The sequence below is a fragment of the Cygnus olor genome, chromosome 6 (assembly GCF_009769625.2).
Source record: "Cygnus olor isolate bCygOlo1 chromosome 6, bCygOlo1.pri.v2, whole genome shotgun sequence".
Taxonomy (NCBI): domain Eukaryota; kingdom Metazoa; phylum Chordata; class Aves; order Anseriformes; family Anatidae; genus Cygnus; species Cygnus olor.
In genome coordinates, this window is record NC_049174.1 from 21056203 (window position 1) to 21073322 (window position 17120).

At 34.6% G+C, this 17120-nt stretch overlaps 1 protein-coding gene across 1 annotated transcript in view; it reads left to right on the forward strand.

The window, feature by feature from the left end:
- The window catches only part of LOC121072245 (sodium channel protein type 1 subunit alpha-like), a 97722-nt gene that overhangs the window by 75793 nt on the left and 4809 nt on the right, over positions 1-17120 (forward strand). The window contains 5 exon segments of the mRNA XM_040561688.1: positions 7772-7823; positions 7826-8052; positions 14476-14529; positions 14866-14938; positions 14941-15002. Of these exon segments, the coding sequence (XP_040417622.1) occupies positions 7772-7823; positions 7826-8052; positions 14476-14529; positions 14866-14938; positions 14941-15002 (468 nt within the window).

Genomic DNA, 17120 nt, shown 5'->3' on the forward strand with positions numbered 1-17120 from the left:
TTTTTTTTTTCACTAGATCTGGTGAATTTCAAAGATACCATTCCCACTTCAACTAGTTATTCTGCTTTCATACTTGTATATATTTACAATATTTACCTGCTCTTCTCAAACAAATGCAGCCATGTGATTTATTGCTTGACAGATAATTTTTGTGCTTCATCACACAGTATGTTAAATCATGTTTTCTCCATGTTATGTCTTCAAAAGTGTTTTGCCCTATGCTTGATCTGTAGTGAGAAACAGAATCAAAGCTGCTATGGCAACCCCTGTATTTTATTAAATCCAACAGTGCAGCTTGTTTCTAATAGACTGTAACATGTATAAGAAATACTTCCGTTGTTACTTTAACTAAGTTAAATTTTGTTATGAAAGCTGTCCTAGAATTGCAGACCTGTTGAAGTTAGAAGTGACATCCTGAGATCAGACATCCTGGTTGAACCTCCCTGCTACCAGTTCAAATGTTCCAAGATGCAAACTCACCACCCAATAGCATGAAATTTCCACAGCACAATGTTTAAAAATAGTTTTGCATTAAGTGTTTGGGCAAGTGTTTTGCTTTCTTTGAAGATAAAAATCAATACCAGAACAATTTTTCAGTCAGCTACGTGTGTATAGTAAGAAAAGGAAAAGCAGAAATGACAGCATTAGCTTGCTAAGAGAGTAAATTTATTTTCCTCTGAGATCTTTTGTCTTTGCTTCAACTTTGTTCATTACTGTTAAGATTAAGACTTAGTTATGTCTCCTTGTCAGGTCTCTCTGATCCTTCCCATCTGCCTGTCTTCTCTTTGCATACTTCAGTTAAATACAAAATTTTCTTTACAATTGCTGCTCTAAATGGTAGTTTTCTAAGTCTCCACCCTGTATCCTCAATGCAGTCTTCATTTTACCTAGAAAACTGAAGCCCTTCTCACAAATATTGTAATTTTGTACTTTTTTTTCCCATTTTTTCACATGAGGCAATTCACATGCTATTTATAACACTGACAAAACACATTTTCTTTCATGATCTTTTTCACATAACAACCATTCGTTCTTCTCTGCTTAATTAAATAAATTTCTAGTCTCTCTATTGGAATTCACTTTTATGTATTTTCTATTTTCTACTTTGTAGTGATCCTGAATCAAGGATAAGAATTAATCTGCTACAACAAGAAATTGATTTTATTTTTTCCCTTGCTTCTAATTTTTTAAGCCCTTTTCAAAATGTTATTTTTTTCTGAACTTACATAATTATAGCTTATGTAGCTAAAAATAAATTATATGTACATGCATGCATTAAGGCAAACTGTGTAGCTAAGGTGAATTCCTGACAATATTGTAGGCTTTTTACTACCAAATATGTTCTAAATTGTTTAGGATTAGAGGGCTTACACAAAGCTTAATATTTAGATGATAGATATTAGGAAAAAAAAATTTTCTTGTGCATGCATGTGTATATTTATGTATAATCATTTTATTTGGAGTATGGCATCAGCAGCAATATTGATTTTTTACAGCTACAGTTCACTGTTTCATAACTTCAGACTCATGTCCTACTCAGTTAAAAACCTCTGCCTGTAAGGAAGAATGAGGTCTATTTTGTTAGAGATTGTGTATACATTAATTAGGGATAATAGAAGATTCTCTCATAAGAAAATGAACTTGAACATCTAGTATCAAATGGATCATCCTCCAATGGAATTATTTTAAGGATTTCACAATTTTTATCTGAATTATTTAAGTGTTTAAATTCATCTTCATCATTGTTAGTCTTTGCAAAACTTGGATATTAGCAAATCACTGTAACATCACTGTACTGCTGGATGATCTCATAATTGATGAAAACTGTATTTGCTGAGATGTTTGTTTGTTTGTTTGTTGATTTTGTTTGCTGATTAAGACTTTATCATCACTGATTACCCTGCAGGTCCATGCACTTCCTATTTTACCTGATAAACCAAACAACAACTTTGAAGAAATTGTACATGTCTCTTAAGGTACTTCTCTTCTAGAAATAAAGTGCTGTGTTTTATATCACATTACATATCTACAAGGTTGCAGATTATGTATACAAATCAAGTAGTGAAAAGCCAGTAACTGCCATCTTATGAACACCAAGCAACCTAAGAACCCCAAAGTGTAAAAAGATATCTAAGATATACTCTACAATAAATTCTCCATTCTTCATAGATATGCATCTATGGACATGCACCAGTCTTTGGAAAATACCACTATTCATATATAGAAAAGTTCATATTTTATATTTCTGACTTGTCTCATAGGAACATCCGCTAATATTCCATGATAGTTCTAGTGACAGATAGATCTAGTGACAGTGAAAAAGCAATTGGTTAAAGGTACACGAAGGGCAGCTATACATTTATTTCAAACTGCTGGAGAGCCTGTTGTAGTCCAGTAGTATACTTATGCTGCCATAATATAAATAAATCAGCTGATGCACAGGTCTACTTAAGCTGTTGGTTCACGAATGCCAGGAGCAAGGGATGATACTTTTCAGGACAAAGCCTTTTTCCAATGATACCTTGCCCTGGACTATCAGGAAATGCTAATATTTTTGATTCAGGTATGAGCTTTCTTCGTGGTCTCTCTCAGACCCCCATTTGATCCTCTGACTGGGAAAGTTACTGTATTCCTTATGTCTTTTCCTCCCTTGCCTCAACTCCACGGTTTAAGAGAGAATACACCTGATACACACCTCCTGGTCAAATCAGTGTGGTTTCAGCATCTTCTAGCCTTTGTTGTGGAAAGTCCTCAAAGTCCTTTGTTATAAGAACATGCTTAACTCAGATCATGTATGTCACCTGAGCCTCATTCTCTGTCCACCCATGGCACACCATTAATCTTCCATTAATCCTCTGTGGTGGACCAAGCATCTAAACCAATGGCTGCTCGTTCACTTCATCATCTTTCATTGCAAATGCTCTCTCTGTCAAATTTGTGTACATCTGGACTTTGGCCAGGAGAGCAGGGGAGATTCATGATCTTATGACAGGTGTTCTTACATCATATCTGTTCAAGACAAAGCAATACTCATAGCTTACTCTCAAATCCTGCCCTAAGTCATTTCAGTATTTCATTTGAACCATGAATTAATATTCCTTTTTTTTCTCTGATGTGGCTTATGCTGTGTATACTGTTGCTCATCTCTTTCTGCATGCTGCTGCCTTTGAACAACTGTCTCTTCAATCTTTGTACTGCTAAGAGAGAGATGAATGGCTTTTTGTATAAAGCCCTTTCTGAAGTCTATTACTGTGTGACTATACAGTCACAGAAATTATTCATCTTTAGATACATGAATTCAAGCCTATTCCTTGTTCTTCTTCCTTGGAGTTCCTGAAGGTTTCCTCAGGCTTTCCCAGCTTTCAAGGGACTGAGTATGGGAGGAACATGTCTTATACTTGTTACAGCCATTCGTCAAGCATGCATAGAAAATAAGGTTTGATTTCATCCATAGAGGTACTGGTGAAGTAAAAGTTATTTAGCTTTCTGCATTGGTATGTGTGAATCTTATGTGAGAATGTACATGCAGGAAAAAGAAAAAAAAAATTAAATAACCACTATAGCTTTCAAAAGACTCAGATATGAGATGAGGAATATCAAATCTTTGAGGAACTTTTCCTGTTTAAGTCTAAAAACACTAAGTTGATGACTCCCAAAGTAGAAGCAAATAAAGTTCTTTGTCATTTTCAGTAGGAAGAATGTTCCAGACGTAATCGTATAATATTCCTCTTCATCCCAAATAGTATAACCTCCTCATTTGCACCAGGGTCAGGGAGTTTGGAACTTCTTCAAAAAAGCTACAACTTTTATGGATAAAGTTTTTAAGTACTATTGAAGATTTTTCCTTGTTTGTTTACAGTTTACAGGAGGCCCTGGTCTCATGTAGGAATTCCTAGAAATTCCGTGGCTGCTGAGATGCCACGATCTATTGAAGCTATTTTGCTGTGAGAACTATAGTACATTTATATCTATAAGAATCCCTATGTGTTTGAGATCCTATGCCACAGCAAAGCCATATCTAATAAAGCTTATATTCTATTCCAACAGTAGGGATAAGCTGTTACTCTGTATAATCTTCATTCTGTATGTATATACAGCTCTGGTAGCTTTCTTTGGTCAGTAGTCAAAAAATAAAACAAAACAAAACAAAACAACCACAAACAAACAACAACAACCAGCAATAACAAAAAACAAACAAAAAAAACCTTGACTGCTAGTTTGTATTGACATATCTTCATATCAGCCAGAAGATAAGATAGACGATTAGCATTGTAGTAATTCTTTCATCTTAAGTACGTAACTGATGCTGGAGCTTAAACATTTGAAGAAATATAAACATGACAAGAATTGTGTGTATATGAAATACTGCTTTCTTCAGAGGAGTCATTATGATTTCCCATGATGATTTTTTTTTTCCTAACCGGATGAATATCAACTAAGATGTAAGATGGTCTAGAGCCCATTTGTCCTTGTAGGTGTCAGGTGCTGCTTCCTGCTTTTACTTATTGCCATTCCACCCACCTGAGGCCTACCTATGACCAAGCAGAATCACTGGGCTTTTGCAGCTTGCTTACTGGAATCAGCCTGACCCACAACATTCCTCTTGATGAAATACATAGGTAACTTAAAAAATAACTACACTGTCAGTATCTTTTTCCAACTTGTTGACATTACATTCTGGATTATCAAGGAATAATAGAAAATAGACAAGAGAACAGCCCCTTTCAAAATAAAAACTACATTTAATATCACACAGATCTGCTCTAGTTCTGAAGAAAGAACAAAAGTAGCCAACATTCTGTTAACCCACTACAGACTATACCCAATGAGAAGAAACTGACAATTTTTGATTTGTTAGATTTTTAACTGATTATGAAATGCTTCTTGATCCCGCTTCTGCATTCAGTTCATTTTAAATGCTTCTCTTTTTTGTGTCTATTTGATGTAACTCGTGTATAGGTGTTATGTGTGTATTTTGGGTGCTAACCTGGATATGTTATCTAAGATAAGGTCCTGGTTATCCTAATATACATCAGTTACTCCCAAAGCAAACACAAGAGAAGTAAATGGGAGGGGAAAAAAAAGAAAAACAAAACAAAACAAACAAACAAAAAAACAACTAATTGCCTCCAACTGTATGTGTCAAAGAAATTAAAGACTTCCTTCCAAGGTGGACTTTACAGTCAGGCCAGTATCTGACCAGCATGTAAAATCCCATTATACGTTATACATAGTATAGGACAAAGACTCAACACTGTTGAAAAAAAAAAATCAAAAATCAAACAACAGCAACAACAAAAAACACAAACAGAAAACAACTTCTAAAAGTTTTAATTTTGTTTTCTTCTTTTCTTAAAAAACCTTCCAGGGGGACTGGATAGCTCAAGGGGTTGGTAATAGGATACAGAGCCTTTCATCTCTAGGTCACCAGTTCGCATCCAGGCCAGGTCAGTAGTGACCAAAAATTGTTACCATTTGATGGGTTTTCAGTGACCTATATGAAATACGTTGTTGGAACAGTTGCTGGAAGCTGTTGAGTTCTTATTCAAGATTGTGGCTGGTCTGTTGGCAGTCATAGCAGTGAGACTGCCTTACCTGTTCATCTAAAGATGCGAGATACTTCCATGGCCTTTTGGAGAAATCTTTCTACGACTATTATGAATTCATAATTGTTGCAACAATTACACAATTACTGTAGCAGTTAGTATTCTGCTGCCTGTTCTGGATCTGTGCTGTGGTCCAATGGATCTCTAGGTTGTTAAAAAGGTAACTGCTACAGGCACTTAGTTCATACAAAACCCTTCTTTGCTGTGAGCACAGGTAACCTTAATATATTTGAGTTGCTGAAATAAATCCCCCTCTTCCTTTCTTGACATCTCTATTTTCAGTTTTTTCACAGAGGAATTCAATCAGTAAAGCACATCCAGAGCATTTTTATGGGGAGGGAAAAAAAAAGGAAAGAAAAAAAAGAAAATATATGGGCAGTAGCTGGCCTAGAAATTCAATCAGAAATACCTTAATACAGTGTTCTAGAACAGGTCAGAATTGGAATAAATTCCAAAATAATTTCATTCCTGATTGAAATGTTGTTCTCAATTCCATCAACTTAAGTAGTAACAGCGTTGTTCTCCCTGCAGGATAGTAAAACAACATTTCTCTCACTCCTTTGAAAATGGTTTATTGTGTTCAGATTATTACTGGGACCCTGTTAGACTTTTTAAACATATGGTTTTTTAAACAGTAGTTTATGCTTACATCACCTAGATACTTCACATTTTCTGTAATTGAAATCTCAAGAACTAAGTGTACTTCTTTTAAAGTTAGCACCAAAAATAGAAGCTGCCAAGAAAAGCTAAATTTTCAAAAATTCTTGGTTTTATACATGACGGTGATAATTTTGCTAAAGAAAGTTCCAATTTCTACTATCCAGTGGAGGAAGGCCTTAAAATGAGAAGAAATATGCCCTGAAAATAACATTTCTACCTAAGATCTCTAAACAGGTCCTAATTCCTGGCCATAACTTTTGGGAGGGGAGGGTGCTGAGTGACGAGTAACACAACCACAACACTCCGCTTCCAAAGGCCTTCAAGAGGCTGTGCAATACAGGTAGCAGCTGGATGGAGCAGCTCTGAGTTTGCTCAAAATTATGTCGGTAGTGAGGAAGATTCCTCCATGTTGCAGAAATCAAGGAACAAAGATAGACTTAACACATTCCAAGTTTCCACACCTATCCTTTCCTGTTTTACTGCAGGAATTGGGTTACTGAGAATCAGATTCCTACTATATTTTATTTCACCTTTCCAGAAGGGCCTAAAAGTTTTTCAGAGAAATAATAAAATTTAAAATAACATGCACTTTGTAAATGAGGTCTAGTATTGGATACTCAAGTAGAAGCGATTGCTCAGTTATTCAGCCAAACAAATATTGCAGAAGTTTTAGGAGCTTTGACAGACACATTTCTTAAACTTACATTATATATCAGAAAAGTATAATTTTTTCTACTTAAATAACTATTGATGTCTTGCTTACAAGGGGCTAAACAGGCAACTGGCCAAAAGCAAATTAAAATGCCAAATCAAAACCCATAAATATGTCCTTGATATATGGCCTTCTTTAGATAAATGAAGGGTATTACTGACAACTCAATACAAGAAACAATAAGACTGGAGCTTGAAATAAATTATGTTGATTCAAGTAGACACATATTGCAAAACTGTCTTGCTTTTCTATACAAAGAAATTAATCTTTGTTATATTCTTGCATGGAACAATAAGGCAATAAAGATATGTATCTAATTCCTGCATAATCCTTTTAATGTAGAGCTTAGTTTCTAGATTCATGGCATTTGTGTTTTCACCTTAAATTTCAAAGTTATGTTAATTGAATTTACAGGTTGCCTTTTTTCGTTATACATTTTAAGCTATAACTTGATGCATTTTTAGAATTTTCTTAAGTCTGTATTTACATTCAACATGTATCTTTTTTTATATAGAACATACCTGTGTTAGACTTCATCTTACTACCACTAGGTCTTATATTTTGTTTTTCTTTTAACTATTTTAATTTTCTCACTTATTTTCATTTCATTACATGTACTCATTTTAAGTATTTAAAAAGAAACAGTGCAATGTTACAGTTAATGTACTGCATTAACATATATAGTATTAGTTTCTGAACATGCATTTATTAAGCATTGGTAAAACAGTATACAAAACTGCTGTTGTAAATATTCTTACACTCTTTTCTTTTTCCCCCTGTATTTGTGTACTAGGTGGTTGTGAATGCCCTTTTAGGAGCAATTCCATCCATCATGAACGTGCTTCTCGTTGTCTTATATTCTGGCTAATTTTCAGCATCATGGGAGTAAATCTGTTTGCTGGGAAGTTCTACTACTGTGTTAACACCACAACTGATGAAAGGTTTGAAGTCGACCAAATCAACAATTTTAGTCAGTGCGAGGAACTCATAAAAAACAATCAAAGTGCCCGATGGAAAAACGTGAAAGTAAACTTTGATAATGTAGGATTTGGGTATCTTTCTTTACTTCAAGTAGTAAGTGATCGCTCTTTATATATCTCCTATTATTTATATGTAATAGTGAAAAGCAATTCTAGAAACAAAAGCAGAAAACATATTTACCTGATGATTTTTATCTGTGGCTTAGTAATACTACTGCATTGATAATTGACTACTCTTTCATAATAAGCAGCAAATAGAGCCTACTCAGAAGAATGAAGAATTTTTAGGATATCTGGCAGAACAATTGTTATTCTTCCTATTCATTGCTCCCTCAATTCTCCAGCCTTTCTAACTGTAAATGTTTCTAGAAGTACCTAGGGCTGGCATTCAGTTATCTGAATATTTTAAGGTTTACCATTGCTGAAAAACAAAAATCCACATTGGTGTAATTAAGTCACAGAAAATAATTCCAGGTAGGAAACCCCCTCTCAGTGATATGGCTGCCACCACTGCAGTCTTAGGTGATCAGTTACTATGGGAGCAATTTCCATCCAGAAGAGAAATAGAAGAAAACTACCATTAGACACTATAATCTATGAAATATTTTCTCTGCTATTTCTGCGCATAAGCACCTAGTGGCTATTTAGCAAAAAACTAAGGAAGAAAGGAAAGACAAATATATTTGCAAAAATATACTATATGGTTATGTATTCACTGTCAAAATTTGTGTTCACAGAACATGAACTATCCCTGTGTATTTTGTCACAGCTAACAATCTGACCCAGCTTTAGTTAGAAAAATGCAGGAGTTTAACCAATGTGCAGTGGGCAACCTCTATGGCTTTTTGAGATCACTGGCTAATTCTGCAGAAAGAATTTTCATTTTTATAGTTTTTAAGTACGTGTCTATCTTTTCTGTTGGCGTAAGAAATCTTGTTAATGCAAACACTTAAAATGATGCAATAGTATCGACATGGGCCTGGACAGGGTCTAAAACATTAATTCTGAGCACTGGTAAATGCGCCTCCCCGTGAACAGAGCATCTCACTGAGAGACTCTGATAACGCTGAAGATTTAAAATTCATTATGATTAATTATTTACTTTACTGTCATGCTAGGGAAGAGCAGAGGGACCAACAGAATTAAAGAAACTACTGAATATAATTTGATTTTGGTAACAAAATTGGATTGCAATAGAAAGCCCTTGAATATTTATTTTCTCTGACTGTTTTTTGAAACCCATTGACCTAGAATCCCCATTATGAAGGGGAGGCTCAGTGTACCCATGTGCAGGTGAAAAAAATATTAACAGGTACATTTTTTCCTGACATTGTGGCTACAAACACCGCCCCTCCAGTATTTGCTGGGTCATATGTATTCCAGTGTCTCAGCTATGCATAGGTTATTTCATCTCCTCTTCACTGAAAAGCAGAGAATTTTTTTTTCTCCAAAAATATTTCTGAAATGAAAATTTAGATTCTTAGAGTATTGCATTGCTCTGGAAAGCAAATTGGGAGAAATATGCCAGGCAATAACACCCATGCTTCCAAAGGAAAAATTATTCTAGGCCTACCAAGGAGGGCCCTAGCTCTCACAGAAGGAGAAGCCAATTGTTTTTAAAATATCTACAATATATAGATTTCACACAGGTATGAAATGCTTGCCTAGTCGATGGAGTTTGTTTTGTCAGTAGAATTTTTGTATTTTTATTTTTTCTGTACTACTAAAATGCATGAAAAAGTGTGAGAGATTTTTTGTTTCACATGCCAGAAAAAACAAGACACTTCTGTCATTCCATGAAACAAACGCTTGACCCTACATCTTTTAGGGTTTGGTAAGTAAGCCACCGGTAGTGATTTTGCAGTTATAGAATGATACATGCCCTAGAGCACAGACAGCAAATAGCTTAGTTTTCAGCTAATGCTTTAAAATTTGCAGAGTCTATTTTTTTTCACCTTTATGAAATCAGTGAAGGCCACAATTCATAAATGTTTAAGATTCTTACATCACTTCCTCAAGAAGATATTTATAAGGTGATTTTCTTTGATATTTAAAGTAATTTGGATGAGATGTAGTAAAGGATTCTAAGGCCATCATGTTCTGAAGAAACACAAGTAGATAAATATGTCTTAACTCCATATTTACCTAACCTTCCTAATCAGTTTGCAGTAATAGTAAGGAAGACTAAATGCTAAGAATTACTTTGAGGGATCCATAAGTATGTCAAACAAAAAAGATAAAGCCTGAAACTTGGGTATTTGACCCTAAATAAGGTATTAAGCTTGAAAATCTGACTAAAAAATCATTATTGCTAGTAGAAAAGATTTCTGTGCACCCAATGTGCCAATTAAGGGCCAATCTTTTACATCTTAATGATGAGTTGAAAAGTCTACTGAAGTCGTTTGAGTCTTCACCTTAGCAGCTGCAAGCACAGACTTGTTTAGATTGTGATGGTCCTGAGAAAACAACTTCAGAGAGATGTATATCATTTTTTCTAATGATAAGCTCAGTGATAAGTGCCAATGGATAAATTACAGATATAAGGTCCTTTTGCAGGAGGCTAGAAAGTATGGAAAACTTTTACAGTCCAGTATTTTTTCCATTATCCATCGTACCCTCTGACTCATGCCTTCTGAGCCAGTCAAAGAAGAACATTTTTCTGGGTTATAGGTAATGCAACATAATATACTGTTATAGGTAATAATATATATAGGTTATAGGTAATAATAATAATATAGGTGATAGGTAATACAACATGGGTTATAGGTAATACAACATAAACCTTTTTTTTTGCATCACTGCTGTTTTCTGTCTCAAGTGAATATTACTAGAAGCACCATTTTAGTTTATTTTAAAAAGAAATAGTGTCCATCCCCCCTCCCCCCAAAAAAAAAACAAACCCACCAAAAGAACTCCAAACCCTGGCACTGAAAATCTGTATTATTGATAACAAAGTTTTAATTCTTTCCTGCCCAAAAATACAGGCTAACAATATGTGCCATTGATACTACCAAATTCTGTAGAATTTGTTGATCAGACTGAGAAAATTTTCCAAAATTTTTACATAATTTGAAGTTGGAGTGTAAATATCCCTGCCATTGGTCATTATAAGCACACATTCTCTCTGTAAGAAATACTTCCTTCTGTGATCCAGCACAGCTCATGTTGTCTGTGGAGATCTGCAAACTTTTTTTATTGTTTGTTTTGTGTTTTGGTCTGATCTTGTTAGAGTATTTCTCTGTCCCTGAAGAAAAACATCAAAGCAGAGACAGTCTTGCTGAAGAAACTCCCTTCACAACTTTCACACTTCAGTGAGTAAAGAGAAACAGGCTGGTGTACACAAAGAGATGTGTCATCTGCCTTGATAACTTTATGGCATTATGCCTTTTCAACTTAAACCTTGTGTTTGGGTTCTTTGGTCAGTAGATCTGGAGGCCTGTTTATATCCAGGATAAAATATGGCAAATCTCTAGGTCTCTAGTATTACATTATTCTGCTGTTACCAATATAAGGAAGAAAACAGATCTTGATAAATGTAAGGTATAAAATCAGAAGATGAAGTCAAGGGCTATAAGAGAGATTAGGATGGCTTCAAAGTTACGACAGGTTAGTATTTTAAAAAATCAAGACAAAAGTTTATCTCCAAAAGGGAATAAGAACGTTCCTGATGATTTTTCTGGTAAGGAAATAGAGGGGTGCAACTTCAGCTGTACTTCTAACTTCACTGGATAATATTCATCAGGAGAAAATATTTATGTACTTTGAACAATAGAAAAGTAGTTTAGGAGATTTTTGTTTTTTCTATGTTTGAATCTGCATTTGAATTTGTCTTTCAAATTTCATTGGGGAAAAACATTTGGAATAGATATAATCTTTGAAATCACAACTTACTCCTGATTTAGTGTCACTAAGAATATACAATATAATTGTATATTTGAGTATAGAAAGATGAAACTAAGATTATGGGCTCTTTGTCATATTTGCGGATTGTTTTCTATTCAGTATGCACAAATGCCCAAATAATACCTTATTTCTGCTGAAGAAAATCTGTTGCTGACAAATTTAAGCCTAACAAAAAGAGGCTTAAGTTTCTGCTGAATGCAGCAGAAACAATGCTATTTGATGCTTTGATACTGAACCAGCGGTTCAATTATTTGCTCAGGCAACATTTAAAAATTAGAAATTCTCCCACTGAGCTGAGTCTTCTGCTATGGAAATTACAGAATCAATTTTTTTCACAACTAAATTCTTGACTAATGTTTTTGCATAATGATGCAAAGTGACTACAGTCACTGTTTCCTAATGATTTGCAGAAGGGATTAAGAAGAAAAATAATATGATGAGGGAGTGTATTTTATTACTGAAACTTAATTAATTTTGGGGATTTTTTTCCTCATTTCTTCAAGAATGGTAAAATCTCATGGTTTGTGAACGTGCGTTGTGGAAAGCACAGATTTTATTTTAGATAGGTTGAACTGCAAGAAAGTAATGCTATCTTCATATTTTTCCATCTCCACAGTCTTTTCAAGTTGCCTTCTTAATAATGAAAAGGAGTATACAACAGTTCTGATAGTTCATCAGATCTTTTTCCTAGCTCTGACTGAAACATATTGTTTATGAGTTCTTTACTAATGATGACGCAACTTGATATTTTAAAATTAGTCTATTTTTTTTTTCCTTTGCACTCTAGTTATTCTAGGCCACACTGATAAACTTACAAAAAAAAAAAAAAATCAGTTTGCCTGGAAGGTGATATGCAATAACTATCATCTGTATTAATAAGTGACAACAGCACACACTTCAAGGAAGAGCCACTTTATCACTTGCGTCATCTTTCCTGTATAAAAATATGCCTATTATTTCCATTCAGTGTTTCAGGTCGAAGTGCTGATTTCAACCAAACTCATGACATTCCAAGAAACGCAAATAATATACCAAGACAGAAACAAAAGCAGTGTCTGTAAAACACATGAATTAATCATCCTGACCTCTTTAGATCTAATAAGACCTCAGCTAAAATACTGAGTCCACGTTTGGCTACCATTTCAAGAGATGAACTAGTAAAAGACAGCCCAGAGGAAAATGAATGATCTGAGTTTTGGAAACCAAGATCTACATGAAAAGATGGAAGGAAGACTGAAGATTATTTAACCTAAAGAAGAAAGGCAGCAATAATCAGTTTGCAAAGAAGTAAAAGGTGCTGCACAAAGGATGATTAGTTCTCCACATCTGAAAGGGTTATTAGAAGTTACAGCCCTAACTGGCAACAGGAGGATTTAGATATTTGGAAACAATAAAGACAAGTGCTGGAATATTTTTGATAAGGTTGTGGATCATTGGAAGTCTTTGAGAACAAGTTAAACATCTGTTAGGAATTACATAAACAAAACTGATCCTACCACTCGCAATCCCTTGCAGTCTGAATATTCCACATGTGTGTTTGTTGGCCCCCAATGTGGAAGTCATTGTATAGTGGATTTGCAATTTGCACCTCAGGAAAATCATGCTCTTTTTATTATTCCAGTATTTCGAAAGAGTAAGGCACCTCTTTAAGAAAATAATTCCTTCTCATTTTAAGTTCACTTCAGGGTAATGCCAGCTGCTTTGTATGCTGCATAAGCAAAGCGTTTTGAAACCTCTGTTAGAAATGAAACCTGAAGATGATGGAGGTATAGCAATAACCATGAACAGCATTCCCTTCCAGGCTTGTTTCTGCAACTAACCTCTGTGGAAAGGAATATGAAGGAACCAATGATCTGCAGCCTCAGGCTGCAAATACAACTGAGAAAATAAGTTTCTGTTTCAAACACTCAGATGAAGCAATCTACAACTAGTTGTCAAATATAAAAATGTACAGATTTGGGGCAAAGGAAATAGCTGTAAAAGTTCACTCAGTGCTGCCACCTATAAGGCATATTAAATCTTTGATGCACAGAAAACACATCCTATTTTTAATGGATCATTTTAAAACATATCTGAGGGATATAGCCTCTAAAAAAACAATAAAATGTATGAAAAGTGAAAATAGGTTCACTATATAGGATAAAATCTTTTAAAGTAGATAAAAATCAAAATTCTCATGGATAGTAACATAAAATTCTTATTTTTTCTGAGCTGATCAAATCTTTGGTTCCAACCTTTCTAACTGGTTTGAGGGGGAGGAACTACACATCAGTATTCATTGGTGGCAACTGAGTTACAAAAGGCTATTTCTCAGCTGTACATAGTCTTTGCCATTGATATGACTGATAAACATTTAATCCACTAAAATGATACTGCATTCTATCATTTGTAATAAATAATTAGAAGGAAGCTAATTACATATACTGCTTAAAATGGGGGGGAGGGGGAGGATAAACAGCAGTGTATCTTAGTACCTCTGAAGAAAACCAGGAGACAAAATTATTGAGAAATTTTATGTTATACTGGTTATTCCTGGTATTGTACTCAGTTGCTGGTAATAGTTATATGAATTTTCTTAAAGTTATTTGCCTAAATAGGTGTGTACTGTTCACAGGCTACATTTAAAGGCTGGATGGATATTATGTATGCAGCTATTGACTCAAGAGATGTAAGTACTCCAAATATTTTAAATTATCTTAGTTTTTTTTTTTTTTCTGAAGGTCTGCCTATTAGCAATTGTATATATATCTTCCAAAAGCAATTAATATCTATACAACAGAATGAAACAAATTTAAATGAACCAATATGAGATTCTGCTGTAGCAAATTGTGGTAGCAAATTGATTGCAAACTGCCAGATATTGTCAGTAATAGATGGAATGGACAAAAATACATTGATGTAAGTGACAAGGATATAAAGGATATTTTGTCCAAGACTGCTGCTTGTTCAGTTGGAATTTTCTACAGAAACTGTACAAATTATATATATATATTTTTTTCCTCAGGTATTACAGCAACCCAAGTATGAAGACAACCTGTACATGTATTTATATTTTGTCATCTTTATCATCTTTGGGTCATTTTCACGCTGAACCTGTTCATTGGTGTCATTATTGATAACTTCAATCAGCAAAAAAAGAAGATAAGTATTGTTTCATTTCTCTTCTAAAGACAGTGCAGAATATTGCCTTTCAGCAGGTGCATGATACATAAAATGTACACCTAAGGTTTGTTCAAAATTTTAAAAGCTGAAGAATACTGGGGTATAAAAGATGTTGTATACATTCAGTTTGTAAGATTTTACACTGTAGTGAATCAGACACACCCTTCTGTTTTCAATGCTCAGTTTAGTCTTCCTCAAGTCATCTTCTTTTTCATGCCTAAACAAATAAAATATTGTTATGGGATAAAACCGCTAATTTAGGCCTCTACATTAAAGCATTCATAATTTCTTCCTTTTTTTTTTTCTTCATGATTTGTAGTGATTTTATCAGCACACAAGAAGTGGCTGCTTCTAAGAAGTTCTGAAAAATAAAGCATAATTTCATCACACTACTACAGGTGCTGTTTTAATGATCCTGAGTATTCAATGGCTCACACAAGTTCTGTTTTGTGGCACTGAACAATCTGAAACTACACATTAGAGGAGTGATTTGTAACTGCCTCCAAGCATTTTTTAACTCTTTCATAGTGCAGATGTGAATAATCTCACTGGCATGGATGGTCTGAGTATCAGCTGCTTATCTTTAAAATCAACTTCTTGGGTAAATGTCTAGATCACAGACACCTACATTTTATAACTATGAGATTTTTCCCAATTCTATCTTCTTGATTTTTAGAAAATGTCTGCCTATGCCAAAATACCCCATCTTCCAGGTTACATTTGAAATTGATCTGTAGCTCAAAACAATGATATTTGTTATCTTTGTCTCTGTTAATGTGTTAACTCTGTGAAGGTTAGCTTTATCTCAGGATTGATCATAAGGCAATGGGACCTAGATGACATTTTCTGTCAGTTCCATAAATTACAGGCACTATAGATATTGAGTGAACCTTTAACATTACTCATCTGCAGTACTTCCATGTGATGTGGAAAGACTAAGCAAATACAAGAGCTACAAAATCAGGTAGGATTCAAGTTGAGTATACGCCTAATATTTATCAAATGGATGTAAAGCCTATCCTGTTTTACTTAGAAAAATGATCCTTTGGATCATTTGGATGTCAACTCTACACAAAGCACATAACCAAAATCATTGCAAAGATGTGTACTTTATCTTTACTCTTATTTTACAAGACAGGTTATCCCTGACCACCAAGGAACATCATCTGTCTTTTGAAATATTTGTGCCACTTGAATTTTCAGAAAAGAGAAGCATTCCCAGTCCCTGGAAGTGTTAAAGGCGAGGCTGGATGGGGCTTTCAGCAACCTGGTCTAGTGGAAGGTGTCCCTGCCCATGGCAGGGGGGGATGGAACTAGGTGATCTTTAAGGTCCCTTCCAACCCAAACCATTCTGTGATTCTATTTTATGCATACTTGATGCCTACCATCACAAATTCTTCTGTACCATTTTGATCAAAAATAGTACTGAATCCACACAAGTTTTTATCTGACTGCTGCTTCATCAAATATGGCTTAGGCAGTTAGGATTCTCCAAGCTGCTGAAGCTGGCCATCCCTTTGTCCTTTAACTTTCAGCTGATGTTAAATTAAAAAACAAAAATAACCAAACAAACAAAAAAACTGTGATCTGTGCCCAGATTCTGGAAGGGATATAAACATTACTTAACAACCTCCAAATTCTCTGAAGACATTATGATCTAGTCAGATTATCTTTAAACACTGACTGGCTTAGTTCTGAATGTTTCAGTTTCAGAATCCATCAGAAATCTTTTCCACACTTAGAAAATCACAATATTGGAATTTTATCCAACAATGTGGAAAAGGATTGGCAGGGATTAGTGTAAGGTATCATTTTTCTCATTGAATCTTCTGGCAGGTTACCTGGAGTTTTTGGGGCATTTTAACCATCAATCATGATAACTTTCATGAAAATCCACTTTTTCGAAATATAAGCACATCTATCCAAACAACTATGTCTTTAGTCACTAATCTTGATTTTCTAAATGACTGACCAACGTTTGCCTATCCAATAGAGAACAGCTACCTATAAGTTACTCATATGCAGTGCTTTTTATAAACTCTTGAGAGAAGGATGTTCCTTAAGGTTTAACAAGACGTTTAACAAGAAGTTTAACAA